The 18,416-nt window shown below is 58.5% G+C and overlaps 1 protein-coding gene across 1 annotated transcript in view; it reads right to left on the bottom strand.

Annotated features, from left to right (window-relative positions):
• NOL4L (nucleolar protein 4 like) overlaps nucleotides 1–9,854 on the bottom strand; it is a gene marked incomplete at its 5' end in the record, with an annotated part of 60,425 nt that extends 50,571 nt beyond the window's left edge. Inside the window, one exon of the mRNA XM_082065516.1 lies at nucleotides 9,546–9,854. Within this exon, the coding sequence (XP_081921642.1) occupies nucleotides 9,546–9,854 (309 nt within the window). The remainder of the gene's footprint in view (nucleotides 1–9,545) is intronic.
• Between the last annotated feature and the right edge of the window lie 8,562 nt (nucleotides 9,855–18,416).

Here is an 18,416-nt window from a genome sequence, read left to right as displayed (position 1 = left end):
CGCTGCTCGGCTCTGCAGCGTGCCCTGCCCTGGCCTGCCCTGGCCTTCTAACAGGGAAGGTATAATGGACATTATTATTTGGGTTATAATGCTGCAGTATTTTTTTCTATTTTGAAACAGAGTTAAAATGTGAGTGTTGGGGTTTTTTTTAATAAATCTGTAAAGATGGCTAGGAATTGCGTAATGTCATTTGGATCTTGTTTTAGGTGATGGGGAGCATGCTACAGGGGTGGGAAAAAGGGGGGGAAATGGTAGACTGCATTTAGAACCAGAGAAGCGTTTATATTCCATAGCACCTTGAAAGAAATCTAAAAAATATTGAAGATATTGCTGTAACGCAAACTCAGAACATGTTTAGAGCTGTCTCTCCCTGAAGTAACTTATCACGATCAGCAATCTCCACAGCGTCGAGGCACTAATCTAATAAAGATCACTACCAAAGCAAAATCATTTGAGTTGGAGGGGGACAAGGCACCGTAACGCGTGCTGAGGTGACCTGTCACAGCAAGGTGACCCCTCTGTTCCTGGGAACAGCCCAACAGCGTTAGGGCAGCCATGCGACATCGTCACATCTACAGCGAGGACACGGTGATGTCAAAATGAAACTAAGTAGGAGGAGGCACAGAGCAGCAGCAGCGGGTTCAGCTCATCAGTGGCGAGCAAAATTATGTAAAATAAGTTACAAATGGTAGGACAGTGAGTCAAGGTCAGGCTGGGCTGAGGCTGAGCCCTGGGCGCACGGCATCCCAGCTCCCTGGAGATGCTCAGTGTGTGGGCACAGTGAGGCTCCTGCAGAACAGCAAGATGTGCCCCGATGAAAGTGCTGACAGCTCAGCAGCCGCTCGAGGGGGTGAAACGCCTGCATGCCATCCCAGCACACAGTAAGGGTACTGCAGGGCTCCGGCCATGCCACGGTGCCGGTGCCGGAGCCTGGAAATGCCCATCTCCCTCCTTACACCGTGCACCAGCACCTCGCCAGCTGCTGCTCCCAGTGAGCACACTGGGGTCACCAACACTGCGCCTTAAATGCGGACGGTGCTGAATCATGATTGCTGTATTGGGCTCCATCACCCCCTTTTCCAACACATGAACCCAGCAAAACAGCATCAGGCACCCGCTGCGAGAGCAGGCGCTCACCGTTGTCACCGCACGCGTCTGTTCTGCGCTGCACAGGCAGCTCTGCGAGGCGGGGACAGTGATGGGAACCCGCCGTGTCTGCCTGCACTCAGGTAAACCCCTTCTGTATTCTGGATGTTTCCACCATAACCACACAAGGTGGACCCCAACTCTTCCAAAATCCGAGCTCTGACTTGTAAATAACGCCCAGGAAGGATTCTCCGTTAACTTGGGATGGCCAAGTGCATTTTTTTGAGCTCTTGACCGAGGGGAAGCAGAAATCCAACATGTTCTTTAGCGCTACATCACAGTAATGCATCCACAGAGACCCTTCTCCCAGCAACATCCCACCACATCTGCTGCAACTGCCACATCACCGCAGGTTGGACACATGGGGCACGCAGAGCGGCCTCACATCTGGGTCCCCCTGGTTTCTGCGAGTCTGTCTCCAAACAGGGATGCTACTGGGAGCAGAAGAAAGGGAGGGCAAACCAGACGGGGCAGGGAAGCCAGACAATTAATATAACCTGCCCTCTGCGTGAGGAATAAATTGGCAGCTGACAGGTTATAATCTGTGCAAGCAGGATCTTCACAGGAGAGGTGAAGGCTCCATTGGGGGCCAATTGGATGGTTAATTAGGAGGACAAAGCGGAGGATTCATGAAAATGTTTATGAAACAGCGCTTGGCAAGGGAGCCTCTGAGAAATGCTCACCAGAGAGGAGTTGCTTTTGGTTAGGAGGAGGAAACACGAGGGTGAAACAGCAGAACCGAGCACTGAGAGAGAAAACAGCAATGCAAATGTCCGTAAAGAGGGACGGGGATTCCCGAGTGCAGTGCAGAGGAGTTCAGGGGAGGACCCTACGACATCTCATTTTTCTAGAAACACACGGGCCGTGTGTCCCCTGCTCCTGCTCCCTGGCTGGTCCCAGCCCTGCGCCCGAGGCAGCGGCGGTGGGAACGGCCTCTCCAGGGAGCCGCCAGCCAATCCTCGCCCTGCGGAGAAGGGCACGAGGAAAGCAATTAAACCGGAGCTTTGATTAGGACTCACAGATGACTGCTTGTGTTAGAAATGCCTGAGCTTCTCTAAGCGTCTTGGCGGTGGCGGGAGCCGGGCTGAGCCCCCGTCCCCTCCCGGGCGCGGGGCGGCTGCCGCGGGAGCGTGACTGATGCTCGCTGTCCCACACGCGGCTCCGAGAGCTCAGAGGTAGGAACCAGTTGCTAAGAGACAGGACTGTACTTTCCAGCCCACATCCAGACCTTTGTCACCAGCTCAAGGGCTTTCTGCTGGATCAGAACACCCAGTGCAGGTGAGTAGGAGCCCTCAGGCCTCCAGCCCAGCCCAGACACCCGGTCCCGGCTCGGGAAGCCCCAAAACTGGCATGCAAACTGCTGATGGGGATGACAAACCCCAGTGTGTCCCCAGGGGATGAGCTCCCCTGGGCTGGCTGCTGGTCCCAGCGCCGTGGGCCTGCAAACGGGAACACCCTGATGGTAACTGGGCACCAGTGCAGGCGGTACTTGCAACACCCAAACCCAGAGAAGGTTTTGGATGTCTGGGCAGCGTGGGTGAGTGGATGACTCAGGGTTTGCTTTGAGATCAGTCCTTCACATGCAAGCCAATCCAGGAGCCCCCGACTTTATTCTCCTTTTTTTTCTGAGGGGTGCCTGATGAAGCTGAATTCATTCCTTATCCCAGAGACCCCCAGAACACAGACCCGTCATCGTGTCCGGCAAGCAGAAAGCTCAAATGCTGAGCCACAGAAGCCGAGTTACCCCGCTTGCCCAGAACAACCCCTCGCTCTCAGCCAGGAACGGGTCCATCTGCGCTGCCGGCATCACCGCTGCCCGTGTGCCAGGGGAACCGCGTCCTCCGAGCCGCCGAGTCCACAAAGAGCACGGGCAGAGGAAACGTTCCCAGAGCATCTCGTTTCCCAGTTCCATGCAAGGCCCTGTACCAGCTGGAGAGACACAACCAGCCTCCGCTTAACTTCCAACAACCGCTGCCTTAGTCTCAGACACACGGGGAAGAAGCTGTTACATCAAACCTCTGCTCTGTTTGCACCCGTATACACGCACATACAGTCTGCAGCTGTTTCTCCTCAAATAAATTGCTACTCCTTGGCACCAGCCATAAAAGTGGAGTTCAGCAGCATTCCAACAAAGACGACAATTTTGGCCAACAGGTACCTGCCCTCACTACAATCAGCTAATTAAACCAGACACTAAAACTCGGTAGTGGCTTTGGCCCATCTTGATGCAATTCTTTAGAGGTGGATACAGCTAATATGAGATCAGGGGAAGTTAATTGCTAATTTCCACTAAAGGAAGAGATATGAATATGCATTCCCCTGTCACAGCAATGCAGACAAGGTTTGGGGAAGGCAGAGCATCTGTGCGGGCTGGGGAATGGACACCCCATCGATGCTCCTCCATTCTCTGTGCTTTCCCTGTCACTGGTTTTGTCCACAGCATAAATCGACTGCTCATATCAGGCATAACGTAACAGCAAAACCAAAACTGTAGAAATTATATCAGCTGGAGATTATTGCTTAGAATGGTTTGGACAAAGAGATTTTTGAGAAAGTTCTCGCTGAAAGGAGCGCGGCCACCTCTGCGGGGCTGTGCTGCGAGGGAACTCCCCTCCTGCTCGTGGTGGGAGCAAAGCCCTGCGGCAGAGCCACGTGTGGCTGCACAGCCCGTCCTCCAGCTCCGCGGGGCCCGCAGCGCTGGGACCCTCTGCACGGGCAGGACCTGAACAGTCAGAACGACCACACCTCTCCTGGGTTTCTTTCCATTTTAGCTTCATTAACAGGGCCTTGCAGAGCTGTGCTTTGTTTGATTTTTTACCTTCCTCAAAGAAATACCCACCAAGAACCACAAATCCAAAAGGAATTGAGGTGAGGGAGATAACTTTTGGGTGAAAGCTACCCAAAAAATGCTGTTCCTCTCAGATCAGCAAAGCCATTGAAGTTTCTGGAATCCCATAGGATGTACAGCATAGACTGGCTATTATTTTAGAAACTGTTCACTCAGACATATATGAGGGAGCTGGGAGCAGTGCGATGTGGGACCTTTGCTGCACGACTCCAGGTCTCCCAAGCACCAGTAACCAACGCCGGTCGCTGAGGCTGCCTGGGGACGGTGACACCTCCTGCTGCAGTGGCACCACGGACACCGCACCGCAATGCCAACAGCGGCGGCGGGGCTGCCTTACACCCGGGCTTGGCAGGAATGAAGCAGGGACTGAATTTGGTGCTGATTTCCCGCCTTGTGCCCGGAGCGGCTGCAGCAGACTGTCCCGAGGGGAGGGACGGGCGGGCGCGGGAAGCGGCTCTGCTGCCAGCTCTCCTGCTCCCAGCTCGGCCACAACTTCATTCTGCCAGTCTGTGTAACTGCAGATTGTCAAAGCTCTTTAAATTCACCTTGCAAAGGTACTGGAGGCTTTTGCTGCTGTCTGGTGAGCTTAAGCCAGCTCTCAGGCCCAGAGGACTGGGTATCACCGCTGTGACTCTCACCACGAGCAGACTCAGAATTAAAAACTGCTCCTGATGTGCAAACTTGGGAGTTGAATCTGGAAAGGATGTTGATGCAGGAGGTTTTCTCTAGACTGGGTTGGATGGGACCCGGGCCAGCATCACGCCAGTCTCCTGAGTGCATGTTTAAACGTGAACCTGCCACCGGCTCAGCCCCGTGGAACAGCCAGCGCCGCCCCGCGCGCTCAGGGCTGCGTGTTCACAGCAGGTGAGGGCTCTGGATGCTCCACGTAGCGCTTGTGCTATACAAGTGATAGACGTTTCTCAGATAATACCCTCAGGCCCATTTGCCTTGTCTAAGGCTCTTCTGAATGGTCTCGATTTATATTTTTTTTATCACTCGAAATCCACAGAAAGTCTAAGTGGTTATTCACACAGTGAAAACCTTCTGTTGACTAATGTTCTTAGAGGTTATAGATGTGCAGCTTTTTGGGGCACTGAATATGGGCATTGAAGGGTACTTGTACCAGGAAAAATGTAGCCTCTATGAGCTGCCGGAGCAACATCTTTGCGACGTGCCCAGCTCCTCAGCTCGAGCGCCGTGCTGCGCTGTGCCGTGCTGTCCCACGGCTGGCACCGCGGCTTTCCCAGCACAACGCTCCCTGTCTCCAGCACTTAAACACATTTAGGGACAGGATATATAATGAGATTTATCTGGTGCCTTTCCTGCCATGGGTGAAAGGCCTCCATCCATTTTGCTTTTTGGTCTCATAATTTCCCTCTGTAGCACTCCCCCAGCAATAGTATCTTTTCTTGGGTGAGTTTCACCAGGTACAACTGTGAAATAATTTCCAATATCTGGCTCAGAGGAGCCAGCACAGGTGAACTGCACTTGTACAACAGCAGCAACCCACCCACACAAACATCCTCAGCCCTTCGGCAATGCCCACAAGAGCCCAGGAGCCTCATGCCAGCTCTGCAGGGACAGGGAGCAGCAGGAAAGCAAAAACAAATGTGGGCAGCGCTGAGCATCCTGCCCGGCCCCCGAGCGCCCCGAGTCCCCATGGGCTGGTCTGACGCCCAGCGTCTCCTGCCTCATCCCGCAGCCTCAGCCGCATCACGGCTGCCAGGACGAATCTGTCCTGCGAGGCTGGCCGCCGCTCCGGAGCTGTGACAAGCTCCCACCATGCACGGCAAACTACAGCATTGATTTAGAGTGTACGTAACCCCTCCTGAGCGAACAGCCGAACTGGAGTCGGAGGCACCAGAACCTCCCCTGCAGACCCCGCGGCTGCAGCAAGACCCAGCTGCATCGCCCCTTGTCACCAAGGCGCTGGCCGCATCCCTGCGCCGTGTCTCCATCTCACTCTGCATTTGTACGAGAAAGACTGTCTAAATGATGCTAAATGCTTAGGACAAGAGGGACACGAGATTATAATGAACTGCATCTTAGCACCTTGTCACGAACAAATTCCCCACAGTTCTTAGCAAATCTGGGGAGAAGGGAGAGCCCTGAGCATCGAGTACTGGGTTTGGCCCGGTCTGCAGATAACGAGGTGTTTTACACCTTAGCGTACGTTATATGCATGAGGAAAGGGCAGATCTGGGCACTTTGGGCTGTATCCATTGTCTGTGCCGCAGCAGCACACAAAGATACCCTCCTCCTCAGTACAGCATAAGCACATTTTTTTTCCCAACTCCCTGACCTAAAGGACACAGCATCCAGGCCGTACCTGAACAGGGCCGTCAGACAACAATGACCTACACTGCCAAACCTCATGTGTTTATCTGCATAAGGTTTTTTTAATTGTATGTGTTAAATGTCCAGCATCTTTGGGACATTCATCTGGGAAAAAGAAATCCGAACAGTCTCTGTGCCAGACATCCGTCCGCACTGCTGTTCCTATTCCCAGTGCATTCTTTGAGAAGACCACCATCTGCTCTGACCACCACCTCAGGCAGATGCCCCCTTCTCAGTCCCAGCTCCCGAGCCACCCAAATCTGATTAGGCCTGTTCTGATGAGAGGCCTGGAGGAGGGCAAGGGAAAGTTACTCAGGAGAGAAAATAATAACCACATGTTAATTATGTTTTCGCTGTAGATGCGCAGAAAATACACAAACCAGCTCAGGATGCATAGACCAAAAGGAACAACTCTGCCGGGTTGCTGCTGGGGGGTTATTAATTTTTGCATCTGGGTTTTTTTTTTCCAGAGGAGGAGTGGCCCCAGCCCTGTCAGGGGAAGGAAAGATCTGATCCCCGCTGCTGCCCTCTACGCGCTCTGTACCACCTCTCTCCCAGCTTTCACTCCCCATCCCTCGGATTTCCTGTAGTGACCTGCAGATGCAGCACGGCAGCGGTCACCCCCACCCCCCGCTGCACCCTGGCCACGCGTGTTCCGCCTGTCCCCGCGGCCCTGGGACAGTCCCGAGCACGGTGCTGCCCCGGCAGATGTGCTCCAGGAAGGACAAGCGCGCAGGACGAGCCGTATCAGGTTGCTGAGGAGCACAGCCAGGAGACAGCAACCCAAACGCTGCTCCAGAAGTATTTGGGAAAAGCAGCTGAACAGGCATTAAACCAGAATACACGCTTAACTGTCAAGCAAAAGGCTCCTATCAGCTTCATGAATTATTTGACTGCATGCATGAGAGAAATGAAATACACCCACAAACCCAGCCCAAATCACTGAGGATGAGGAGAGCACTGAATTATCAGGAGCTGAAGAAAATCGCTGTCAAGTTATCTCTAAATTTGAGAGCCACTTCAGGGGAAAAACAAAATGCAGTAACTGCATCCATCTGAACAGCTCCAGGAGATCCCAGCAGAAAGGGGCACAGTGGAGCTGGGGGGCCGGGACAGAGGGCCCAGGAGGCAACAACTTCTACAGACTCTGCGTTAGAGGATTTTGGGGAGCACAATGCCTGGTCTGCCCTACAGCCTGCGTGGCTCTGTAAAGCTTCCCCAGCCCCAGCGTCCGGCAGGCTCTGGAAAATAAGCGGTATTGCCCCGTGGAAAATGCAGCTGTCCCCCGAGGGCATGCCTGCTTTTTGTTTGCTGGTTCACAGGAGTCGGGGTGGATCTCCTATCTGCAGCCTGCAGGGACTCTGCCAGGGAAGATGCGGGGGCCTAGACACGCTCCTCGCTGAAACTTCATCTGTGCAGAAGCCCTTTGGGAATACACGGGCTTGCGCCGGCCTCGTTGAGCTGCTGACCCTCGGGACTCCCTCCCGGACAAAGGGGAGGGGGCGTCTCGCTAGCAGCAGGGTCGAGGGAGTCTGGCTCAGCCTCTCTGGGGTACCATGACTCTGCAGCATTTGGAAGATCTGGGATAGAGTCGCCGACTGGATGGAGAGGACCCGGGGGAAGTGTGGTATCTGCCGAAGGGGGGACCGCTGCTCATCTGCCCTCGGCTGGGGCTCCTGGGTGGGGGGGGAAGCGGGAAAGGAGGGCTGCAAAAAGGTCTCCAAAAAAAATTGCAAAGAATTTTTTTGGGGCATGGCATGGGGGAGGGGGGCTGCAAGGGGAGAAAGAAAGGCGCCTCTGAGCACCACGAAGGGAAAGGGAGAAATAATGACCCTTCCCCCTCCCCTCAATAATAAGGCAGACCAGATGGGAGGTAAATAGTGCGTTTAGAAGCATTTGCCACAGATGGGCTGCCCTCAATGGAAGCATCCTCCAGCCACATCAATGCTGGAGTCTGTGTGTGCACAGAAAACACTGCACCCTTTAGAGCAGCGGCAGCAGCAGCAGCAGCGGGGAGAGGAGGGGAGGGACGGAGGAAAAAAAATCCCTCCCGAAGCCCTTCTGTGCCCGCTGGCCCGAGGCAGCCCCCGGCGGGCCGGCCCTCCCCGGGCGGCGGGGACAGCGGGGCCGGGGGCGCCGCCGCGCCGGGCGCACCCTGCGCGCAGGGCCGGGGCCGCCAAAGTTGCGCGTTTCCCTCCGCGCCGGGGAGCGGAGCGCGCTCGGGACGGGAACAATGGGGCGGCGGGGCAGCCCCGGGCGGCGGCGGGGCGGGGAGGCAGCGGCAGGCAGGGAGCGGGCAGGGAGGGAGGCGGCCGGTGCGCCCCGCGCCGCCGGCCCTGCGGGGCTCCGAACAATGAGGCTCCGGCGGGGGAGTTTCCCGGGACGGCGGCCCGCGGCAAGGCGCGGGGGGGGGGGGGCTGCCCTAATCCGGGCTCTGCCGCTGCCCGCACCCCCCGGGGCACCGGCTGCAGCGGCCGCGCGGGGCGGGCAGCGCCGCGGGACGCCGGGAGCCGCAGCGGGCCGGGCTCGCTCCGCTCCGCTCGGCGGCCGGGCGGGCAGGGTGCGGCGGCGGGGGCGGGGGGTGCCGGCGCCCCCTCTGCGCCGCTCTGCCCTTGACTGCAGACCTGTCCCCGGCCGTGGGGCGGATGGGAAATGCCGGGTGAACGTGATCGGACGGGGCGGGGGGGGCGCGGCGGAGCCCGCACTGGGCGGCGGCGCGGCCCCCCCGCGGGGGCAGGTGCACGGCGGCGGACACGGGGCACCGCCGTCCCGACCCCCCCTGCCCCCGCGCCGGCAGCGCCCGGGGACGGCGGCCACACCGGATGGGACAGGGACGGGGGGGAAGAGGGGGCGGCGGAAGGTGCGAGGCTCCGAGCGGGCGCCTCTTCCCATCCGCATCCCGGGCGGGTCGGGGCGGCGGGGGCGCGGCGGGTGCCCCGGCAGCGGCGGGGGCTGCGGGAGCGGCCGGGCCCGGCGTCGCGCCCCGCATGGGGCATGCGCGCTCCCGGCGGCCGGCGGCGCGGCGGGGCTGGGCCGCCCGGTGCTGATGGGACAGGGCCGGCGCGCCGGTGGCGGGGACAGGGGCCCCGGGGGTGCCCGCCCCCGCCCCGGGCAATCACCCCCCCTCCGCCCGCACCCCCGGGGAGGACAGACAAACACGGACAGGCAGGCAGACAGACAGACACAGAGCCCCCGGGGCACGGAGCGCACTAACCGTTCCCGTTTTCACCGGCACATATACCACCACTTGACCCATCTTCGTCGCCTCCCTGGTGCCGTTTCCCAGGCGGAAGCCCTTGGACCGGACCCAGAACTGGAACTTGCCTTTCTCCCCCCCGCCGGAGCCGCCGCCGGAGCCGGATCCCCCCTGCAGCACCTCGGCGATGCGCTGGTACTTGCTCCGGGTCACCGTCTTGGTTTTGGCCGAGTCCCCGTAGGTGCGCAGGCACCAGTCCCGGAACTGCCGCCCCAGCTCGCTGTCCCCGGGGCGGCTCCCCCGCAGTAGCAGCGGCGGCTTCGGCATCGCCCGGCCGGCGGCGGCGGCGGCGGCAGCAGCAGCGGTGGCGGCGGGCGCCCGGCCCCGCGCCCTGTCCCGGAGCGGGCGGAGGGGCAGCCGGGGCGGCGCGGCGAGCTCGGCCGGCGCTGGCGCGGCGCGGCCCGGGACGGGCTGCGGGGGCGACGGCAGGGATGGAGCGGGGAGAGGTGGGGCAGGGGGAGCGCCGGGGCTCGGACAGGGACCCGGCGAGCCGGGCGGAGGGAGGCACCGGCGGCGCCAGCAGCAGCAGCAGCCGCTCCTGTCACAGGATCACAGGCGGCTCCGGCTCGTCCCCCTCCCTCCCTCCGCCCGCCCGCCTGCCCGTCCCTGCCTCCTCCGCCCCCCTCCGGCCGCCTCCTCCTCTCAGCGGGATCCCACCTGTTAGAGCGACCGCGCCGCCGCCGCCGGGCCCCCCCCTCCCCCGGCCGGCCCGCCCCGGGGCCGCTGCTCCCCCCGCCCCGGCCCTCGTGCTCCGCGCCGGCCGCCCACCGCTCCCCGCAGCGCCGCCGATGGGATGCGCTCCCCCGGTTCGACCGCCCCCTCCCGCCCCCCCTCCGCTCCCCGGCCCGTCCGGGCCGGGGAGCGGAGGGGGGGCGGGAGGGGGCGGTCGAACCGGGGGGCTGTTGGGGGTCGCGGGTCCAGGTGCTGGTCCCAGACAAAGGGCCGGCGGGGCGCGGGCGCACGTGTGCGGCGGGACGGGCCGGCGGGGGCGGAGGCGGCACCTGCCGAGCCGCCGCAGAGCCGGGGAGGAGCCGCGGGGGCAGCGGGAGCGGTTGGGGTTCGCCACCCGCCGGAACGGCCTGGAACGGGCGGGACGGAGCCGCTATGGCCGGGGATCGCCCCGCAGCGCCTGCCCGGAGCGGCTGCGGCTTGTCCCGCCGGATCGGGAGAGCCGCACCCCGGCCCCGGGGCAGCCCCGGAACGGGAGACAAAGGCCGGACCCCGGCCCCGCTGCCTCGCTCCGCTCCCCCCGCAGCCGCCTCCGCCCGCCGCGCCTGGGCAGGAGCCGGGAGAGCATCTTCCGTGCGCGGCGGGGGGGCTGCGGCCGGGCAGCTGTCCTGCGGCGGGACCCAGCCCCGCCACGGCGGGGCGCGGGGAGGCCGGGCCACGGTCCCGCTCCGGCGGCTCCGAGGGGTCTCTGGCGGTGGGCGGTCACAGCTGGCCCGGGGGGCGGCATGGAGCCGCCCGTCCCAGCCGGCAGCTGGGGCTCTGTGCCTCCCCGGCGGTCACACGCGTGTGCCGCGTGTCTGGTGGTGCCACGCGTGTGCTTTCTGTGCGCCAGTGCCACATACGTGCCCCATGGCCACCCGACAGTGCCACACATGTTTTCTTGGTACGTCCCTTAATGCCACATGTGTGCTCCTAGGCTGTCCGTCAGTGCCACGCATGTGCTCTCAGTCTGTCCATCGATGCCATGCGTGTGCTCCCTGTCCATCAGTGCCATGTGTGCTCCCCGCCTGTCCATCGATGCCACGTGTGTACTCCCAGTCTGCCCCTCAGTGCCCCATGTGCTCTGTGCCCCCCAGCAATGCCACGGGTGTGCTCCTGGTCTCTCCATGAGTGCCATGCCTGCTCCCTGTCTGTCATCAATGCCACACATGTGGTCCCAGTCTGTCTGTTGGTGCCATGTGTGTGCTCCTGGCCTGTCCGTTGGTGCCACACATGTGGTCCCAGTCTGCCCACAAATGCCACGTGTGTGCTGCTGCTCTGCCCAGGAGTGGCACATGTGCTTCATGCCCGCCTGGCAGTGCCACGCACCTGCTCTGTGCCCACGGGGGCACATCAGTGGCGCATCCTGAGGGCTGTCTGCATTGCCAGCAATGGTAGTGCCGGTGTGAGGATGCAGGAATGGGAACTGGGAGCCTGTGGGAACCTGGAAGAAGAATTTGATATGTCAAGGAGTTGTCCGAGCCCAGTGCTGGAGGTGCGGGGTGCCGTGGTAGTGCAGCCAGTCAGTGCTCAGGTGGCCGTGGTGCCACGTGCCCATGGCTGGCAGCGGGGGGAAAGGGCAAACTGCTAAAGGGCAGTTTTCTTCATGGCCCCTCACCCCGTGCCACCTGCCCTGGGCCTGTCTGACAGATCCCTGAGGTGGGAACTGAATGCTGCAGGAGCTGAGCCATGGGCCAGCCATGCCAGAGGGGACACGGTGGAAACGGGATGTCCATGGCACTGGAGCATTGGAATTAATTATTGAAATATGCCATTGTAAATCATGTTGACCTTCTGTACCCCACTGGATGTCTGGACACCTCTCAAAAAATTCCCAGTGTCACCATCCGGTTTGCCCTGGGCCCAACATGACACTGTTGGAGCAGGAATTGTGGAGCACGCAAGGTCTTCCTGGTTTTCTGCCACATAATACAGGGTGCCTACAGGACCTTGCTAGTGCACTGCAGTATTTTTGCTGACCACTAAAAATAAGATGGACATCCTTTCAAGCCTCAGTCAGCCATGGAAGCACAGCTTTCTCAGGGGAGTGCTGCAAGAAGCCATTGGGGGGATGGAAATGGCAGAAAACATAAGGATATTCTGCACAGCTGGGGCTTGGTGGCCAACGTTCTCACAAGGACTTTGCAGATGAAGTCAGGCTCATCTCTTAGCCTGCTACAGCACAAAGTCTTCCCCTACATCGGCCCACCCATCTGAGGCTGTGGTAGGAGATCTTGTGTCCATTGAACCCAGATATTTTCACATGAACAGCACCAGTTTGGATTTTAGCACTGCCAAATCACGATGACCATCAAATGTTAGCTCCATCAGCACAAAGCAGAGTGATGAGCATTATATTAGTGATCAGTTGACACCCCTCCTTGGCATGAGCGACACTTTGCAGAGCAAGGCACCAGCTGAAGGGCCCGGGTCTGTCCCAGCAGAGAGAGGGAGCCAGGGGGAGCGAGGGGCTGTGCGTGCTGGTCGGTTGGTCACAGATGCCCTGTCCCTGCTCACAGACAGCGTTTTTGGGGACACACTCCTGGCATGGGGGGAGCCAGTTGCTCCAGCCCCATGGTATGCAGGGCTGGTAGAAGGGAAGGTCTTGATCTGTCTTGTGACTCCTCTGTAGAAGATTGCTGGAAACTGCAGCATTTCCAAAGAACGTTAGTCTGGCACAGAGCACCCCCTGGGCTGGATGGCTTTGCTTCCTGGTCCTCTGGATGTGGCCAGTGATGTCCCATGAGCCTTCCTTTGACTCGGTCTGTCACCGGTCTGCCGTCTGGTCTGGTCTGGGAAGGGCTGTGGTTAAATCTCGGCTGCTCTTTGAGGTGAGTAGTTGAACCTACCTGGTCTTTCGAATGAGAAGGTTTGAGGTCCGCCTAGAAAGCGATACAGAGGGTCACTCTCTGGAGGATGGGGACAGGAGTTTCCCTGGTCAGGAGGGCAAGGGCAGCCAAACTGAGAGCTGGTGTCCTCTGGATGGGGATTTGGGGACTTGTACACAGGCTGAGTGTTCAGATCAGTGGTTTAGGTCCCAAGCCAGCACAGATTCAACAAGGGTTTAACTTGCACTGCATGGGCAATCTCATGATATGCCAGATTATAATGCATGATGTTGAGGCCACTCTTGTCCCTAAAGATAGGGGGAAGATTTAGAGAAGTGGAAGTGTTTGGTGGTACTGGACCTCAAACCATCAGTTCTGGATGACAGATCTGGGTGCTGTTCAGCACCGGGTATCTGCTGCATGTTTTTATAGATGAGCATGTGATAACTCCAGGTTCATTGCTATTTATACTATGTAAATAAAACTTGATCTTATTAACTTCCAACAAATATAAAGTAGACGTTAGTTCTCTCTGTACCATTTTTTTCTGGTAAGGGTACCTTAAGATAAGAGAGGTAGGCCGATGGGAATGGGGTGAACCGAACCCATCCATGGACGTAGCCTGATACCTGGCAGTGCAGAGTGAGCCCTGGAGTTCACAACCATCACTGCTGGGAGTGGGGAATGCAGAGAAATGTCGAGGTTCTTGTGGGATGACTAAGGATCAGTGTCTGGCTCGTGTAGCTCCAGGGGTCCAGAGCCGGACAGCCAGTGTCACCTGGTGTCCCCGCTGCTCTGGTCAATGCGCAATGGTGAGAAGCCACAGAAACTATTCATCCTGGTGCTGAAAGACCTGTGGTGGAGGGAGACACATCGCTCACTGGAGCTGCCTTATCGTCCCATCAAACCAAGTAGACTCACGCATCTCACTGGCTGTGTCTTGGGACTTCACCTGCCCGAGGCTGGATGGGAGAGCTGGGATCCACTGATACGAGAGCGGGAATCCATCAATGGGAGAGCAGGAATCCACTGATGGGAGAGTGGGAATCCACTGATGGGAGAACAGGGATCCACTGCTGGGAGAGCTGGGATCTACCAGCAGTGGATCAAGGAAAAGGAGCAGGATCCCAGGCTGTGTCGGGAGAGCCATCCCAAGAGAGGCACAGAGAAGCGCAGGGCTCGGGTGAAGCTGCTGCCGGCGTCTCATTGGCCATACAGAGAGAGTTTGGCCTGAAACAAGTGCTGAGGGAGTTCACTGGAGGGTTGGGAGGAAGGAGAGTGTCCCACGGGGGTGACCCGACCCACTGACCTCAGCAAAGCCAGTGTGGAGAGAAGATGCATTTGTGGACAGTCTGGAGAGACAGCAGGGAGGGACACGGACTGAGCTCCACCTTGGCACAAGAACGAGTGGGAATAAACAGGCGATGTATAAATCCATGGTTGGAATGAGGAGATGCCAACCAAGCATTGGAGCTGTCGGTCACCACAGGAGAAATCTCGGAGGAGAACCAGGATGTGGCTGCTGTGGAGATGGAGCTCGGTTGGGTTATGAGTGACACAGCCCAGCAGTGGGGACTGGGCACTGCCTGAGGTCCCTGTCCCCAAAATGAGAAATCAGTTTTAATTCTCCTGTAGTTTTTGCTAACTCTGAACCTAAACAATGAGATTTTTCCAAGTAGAATTATTCTTGACTTTAATGAAAACTTAATTTAGATCCAGGTCAGATAATAAGTCGAAGTGGCTAAGAGTAGTCAGCAAAGAGCATGAATTCCTTCTGGAGCCTATTGGATTTCTGTCCATGTCACAGCACCAAACCATTATTTGGTGTGGCTTTCACTCGGGAGAGGCCTGGGACTGACACGAGCAGAAAAGCCGGAGTTACAGATTCAATGGGGATTTGTGGAAATAACAGACACTTTTGCCACCTTCTCATTCTGTCTCCAGCGTGGCTTCAGGGGGCTGCGAGTCAAGCCACGGGAAGGCTCCATTGCTGTGCGGAGACCTGGGTGCTGCGGTGGGACTGGAATGCCCCGCGGTGCCGGGGCTGGGGGAGCTGCGGGTCAGGGCTGAGCGTGGGGACGGCTGGTGGCACCTGCCCACGTCCTCTGGGACTGCACGTGATGCCACATCTCCCTCAGTTCCAAGATCAGAAAATTTACGCTTCTCTGCTTTTTTTCCTTCAGGAGAAAGAAGAAAAACCCCGAACAGGAGACCCCAGGTTTGCAGGCTGGGCTGTGTGACGTGGGACAAGCTGTCACCAAGGCAGAGGAGACGGGATGTGCTCTGCGAGCTGGAGCTCTGGTTATGTGTGTGGCAGAGGACAAGGAGGGAAGTAATGTGAACCAAAAATAGTCTGACAGTTTGGGAAGTGAAACTGTGTTCCTGTGACCGCTCACTTGTGTGTGTGCTGGGCAGTGGGTTGTCTTGCTCCCCAGCCCAGAGCAGCGGGTTATCTCCCTTCCCCCAGGTGTGACACATCCCTGCAGCACATCTGCTGGGGCTGTACCCCCCGTCCCACTGTCCCCCTTATCCCACTGTCCCCTTATCCCACTCTTCCCCCATCCCATCGAGCTCCTTTGAAACCCTTGCTACAGTTGTGCTCCAGCAGCATCTGCAGCTGCAAACATCTGGACAGGGCTTTCCTGTGAGCCCGTTTACGCTGCTCAGAGGTTGGGGAAATGCTCTGGGCTCTGAGGAATCCCCGCTGCCCCTGCGACACCTTTGGGCACTGCTGGCTCAGGGGGGGAGAGCGGGTCCTGACCAGGGCGGGCAGATCCCGTCCTTTCAGAAGGGAACTGTGAGGTGAGGTCTGACCTTTAGCTTAAAACATTTAAATGCAAGTGCCCAAAGGCGTCGCTGGCTGGTGGGGAAGGGCAAAGGCAGCAAAACCCTCATGCCTGGGAAGGGCTGTCTGTGCACTGGGACAGCCAGGACAAACTGGGTTAAATTTTTGGTGTGCTGGTAGGCACAAGGGCCCTTGTGACCGTATTTTGGGTGGGATTTAGTGGACTCAGGCTGAATCCTGGAAACCCACGCAGCAGTGGGATAATGAAATATTGCCTGGTTTTCAGTCTGGCCATATCCCACCTCCTAATACTCCAAATGCTTTGACACAGCTGTTAATCAGCAGTAGATGCCCATCCCTGTGGCTCATCTGTCCCTGTCCCTGCCCGGCTGGGTGCCCAGCATGCTCTGTGCTGCGGTGTGCTATCTGCAGGGATCCTGCTGCTCGTGGCCTCCCTCGGCAGGTTCCCCATGCCATGGGTCTCCAAGGGCTCGTTACCAGCAGAGCCGCAGAGTCTCCCTGTAGCATCACCCTGGGAGGCGCTGAGCACCAGCGGGCTCGTTACCCGTAACGGGCCGAGAGGCGCCGGGGCAGAGCCCAGCCCCAGCCTGCGGGACACTGCTGCTGTCGTTCAGCTCGTGTGTCAGCTGAGCGAGCACTGGGGCAATTTCTGTTGATTTTATTTGCGAGATGTGTGGTTGTTTTTTTGCCCAATTTCCTAGAATTTCCCTAGTGATGTTGAAGTCTGGTCTGGTCCCAGAATAAGGCAGATTCTGTGTCATCCTGGGGCTGAACGGGTTAATTTTTGTGCTTCTCTCCCCAGCTCGCTGTGGACTCTGGCTGGGACAGAACATCTGTCTGTTGCTATGGCTGCGGTACACTTGAAGGGGATGACTGGATAATTATTGCAAACATCCATCCTGCCTGATGTGCTCCCCGACCCTCCCTGCCCAAACGCTGGGAGAGCAGCGGCCGTTCGGGGCACAACTTCAGTCACAGGGATCCCACCTGGGGATGGTGCGTTGGCAACACCTTTTCATTTGCATAATTAATGAGGCCGAGGCTGCAGGGCTCCTGGGAAATCCGACGCAGAGCAGCAGCGATGAAATGGCACGAAGGGCTCCAGCCTTCTCCCTGGCTCGTTAGAGCTCTGCTCGCTGATAACACCCCGCCTTGGCGCTACAGGGGAGTTGTTCTCCCGTTAATTTACCACCCACTTCTATCTGAACAGCTTGCTCTGGGCCCAATCCTGCGATACCTCCTGCCAGGCGCAGGCCCCAGACCTGTAAGCGGATGAGCAGGATGTGGCTGGTGCAATGCTGGGGCATCCCGGCGTGCAAACCCCGTCACCTGCAGGGCCATCACAAGGTCATGGCATGGACCCAGGGCTTTCCCGGCTTCTCGCCCCCAGGTCGGCTGCTGCCGGCAGCGCTGCCAGAACTCCTGCCTGTGCTGCTGCCACCTGCACCTCGGTGCCTCGCTGGATCGAGCTGTGCAGGCTGCTCGCCCCTCCAGCGCCCGGGTACCATCCTGTGTGTGCAGCCGCGGTGCCAGCGCCGTGACCGGCTGGTATAGCCCCAGGTCAGGGCACTGCTGGGGAAAGTTGGGCGGCTGCTCCAAAGGGTGATGCTCCCCGCAGCCTTGGCCTCACCTTGCAGCTGCACGTGTTTCCCCAGCAGTGCCCGTCTCTGGGGACACAGTGTGTGCTTACCCCGTACCTCCTGCAGCTCCTTCCTCTGCTCGCAGGAGTCAGCCTGTGCCACCCCCGCCTGTGCCACCCCCGTCTGCCCGCAGCAGCCACAGCCCCTTTGTTCCCAGTGTTGCTGCTCTTCCTTTGCCAACTGGTGTTGAACCCTGCCCTGGATCTAACCCTGGGGGTGTTCAAAAATCCAGATCCAGCCCTGCATGCATGCTGTGGGTTATCCTTGTTTCAACCAATGCCCACCTCTAAAAAGAGAAAAAAAGAATGCAGAAGTTCCCCTTCTGACCAGACACTGCTGTACTCTGCTTAACTATGAGTATCAATGCATCAATTGTACATTTTTTCTGTTTATCAACACATAGATTAAGAAATCCAAGTGGAGCTGGGACCACGATGAGCACAGACCTCTGCATCGCAGGCAGGACCCTCTGCTGGGGCAGAAGCGCAGGTAAGCTGTGCAGGACAAGGCTGCCCCTCACTTTTCCCGTTATCTGTAACACTAGCAATAAATCAGATTTTCATACAGCACATCTGCAGAGCACCCCACAAGTGCTGGTGGGAGCAGGGCGGTCCCGAGCCTGTGCTGGGGGTGGGTGGCAGGTGGGGGCTGGGCTGGGTGATGGGACTGTCCGGCAGACACAGCTGCCTCTTTAAATGAGGAAGGAGGATGGCACAGAGACCTGAGAGCTGTGGGCTGCTCCCAGGTCCTGTTTGATCCTTATCATCCCTACATTTTTGTGTATGATTCAATAAACTCCTTTGCTTGCACAACTGACTTGATCTCATGGCATGACTCAGGTGCAAAT

This window comes from Streptopelia decaocto (genome assembly GCF_964273445.1).
Source record: "Streptopelia decaocto genome assembly, chromosome: 14".
Lineage (NCBI taxonomy): Eukaryota > Metazoa > Chordata > Aves > Columbiformes > Columbidae > Streptopelia > Streptopelia decaocto.
This window is presented reverse-complemented; position numbering and strand designations above follow the sequence as displayed.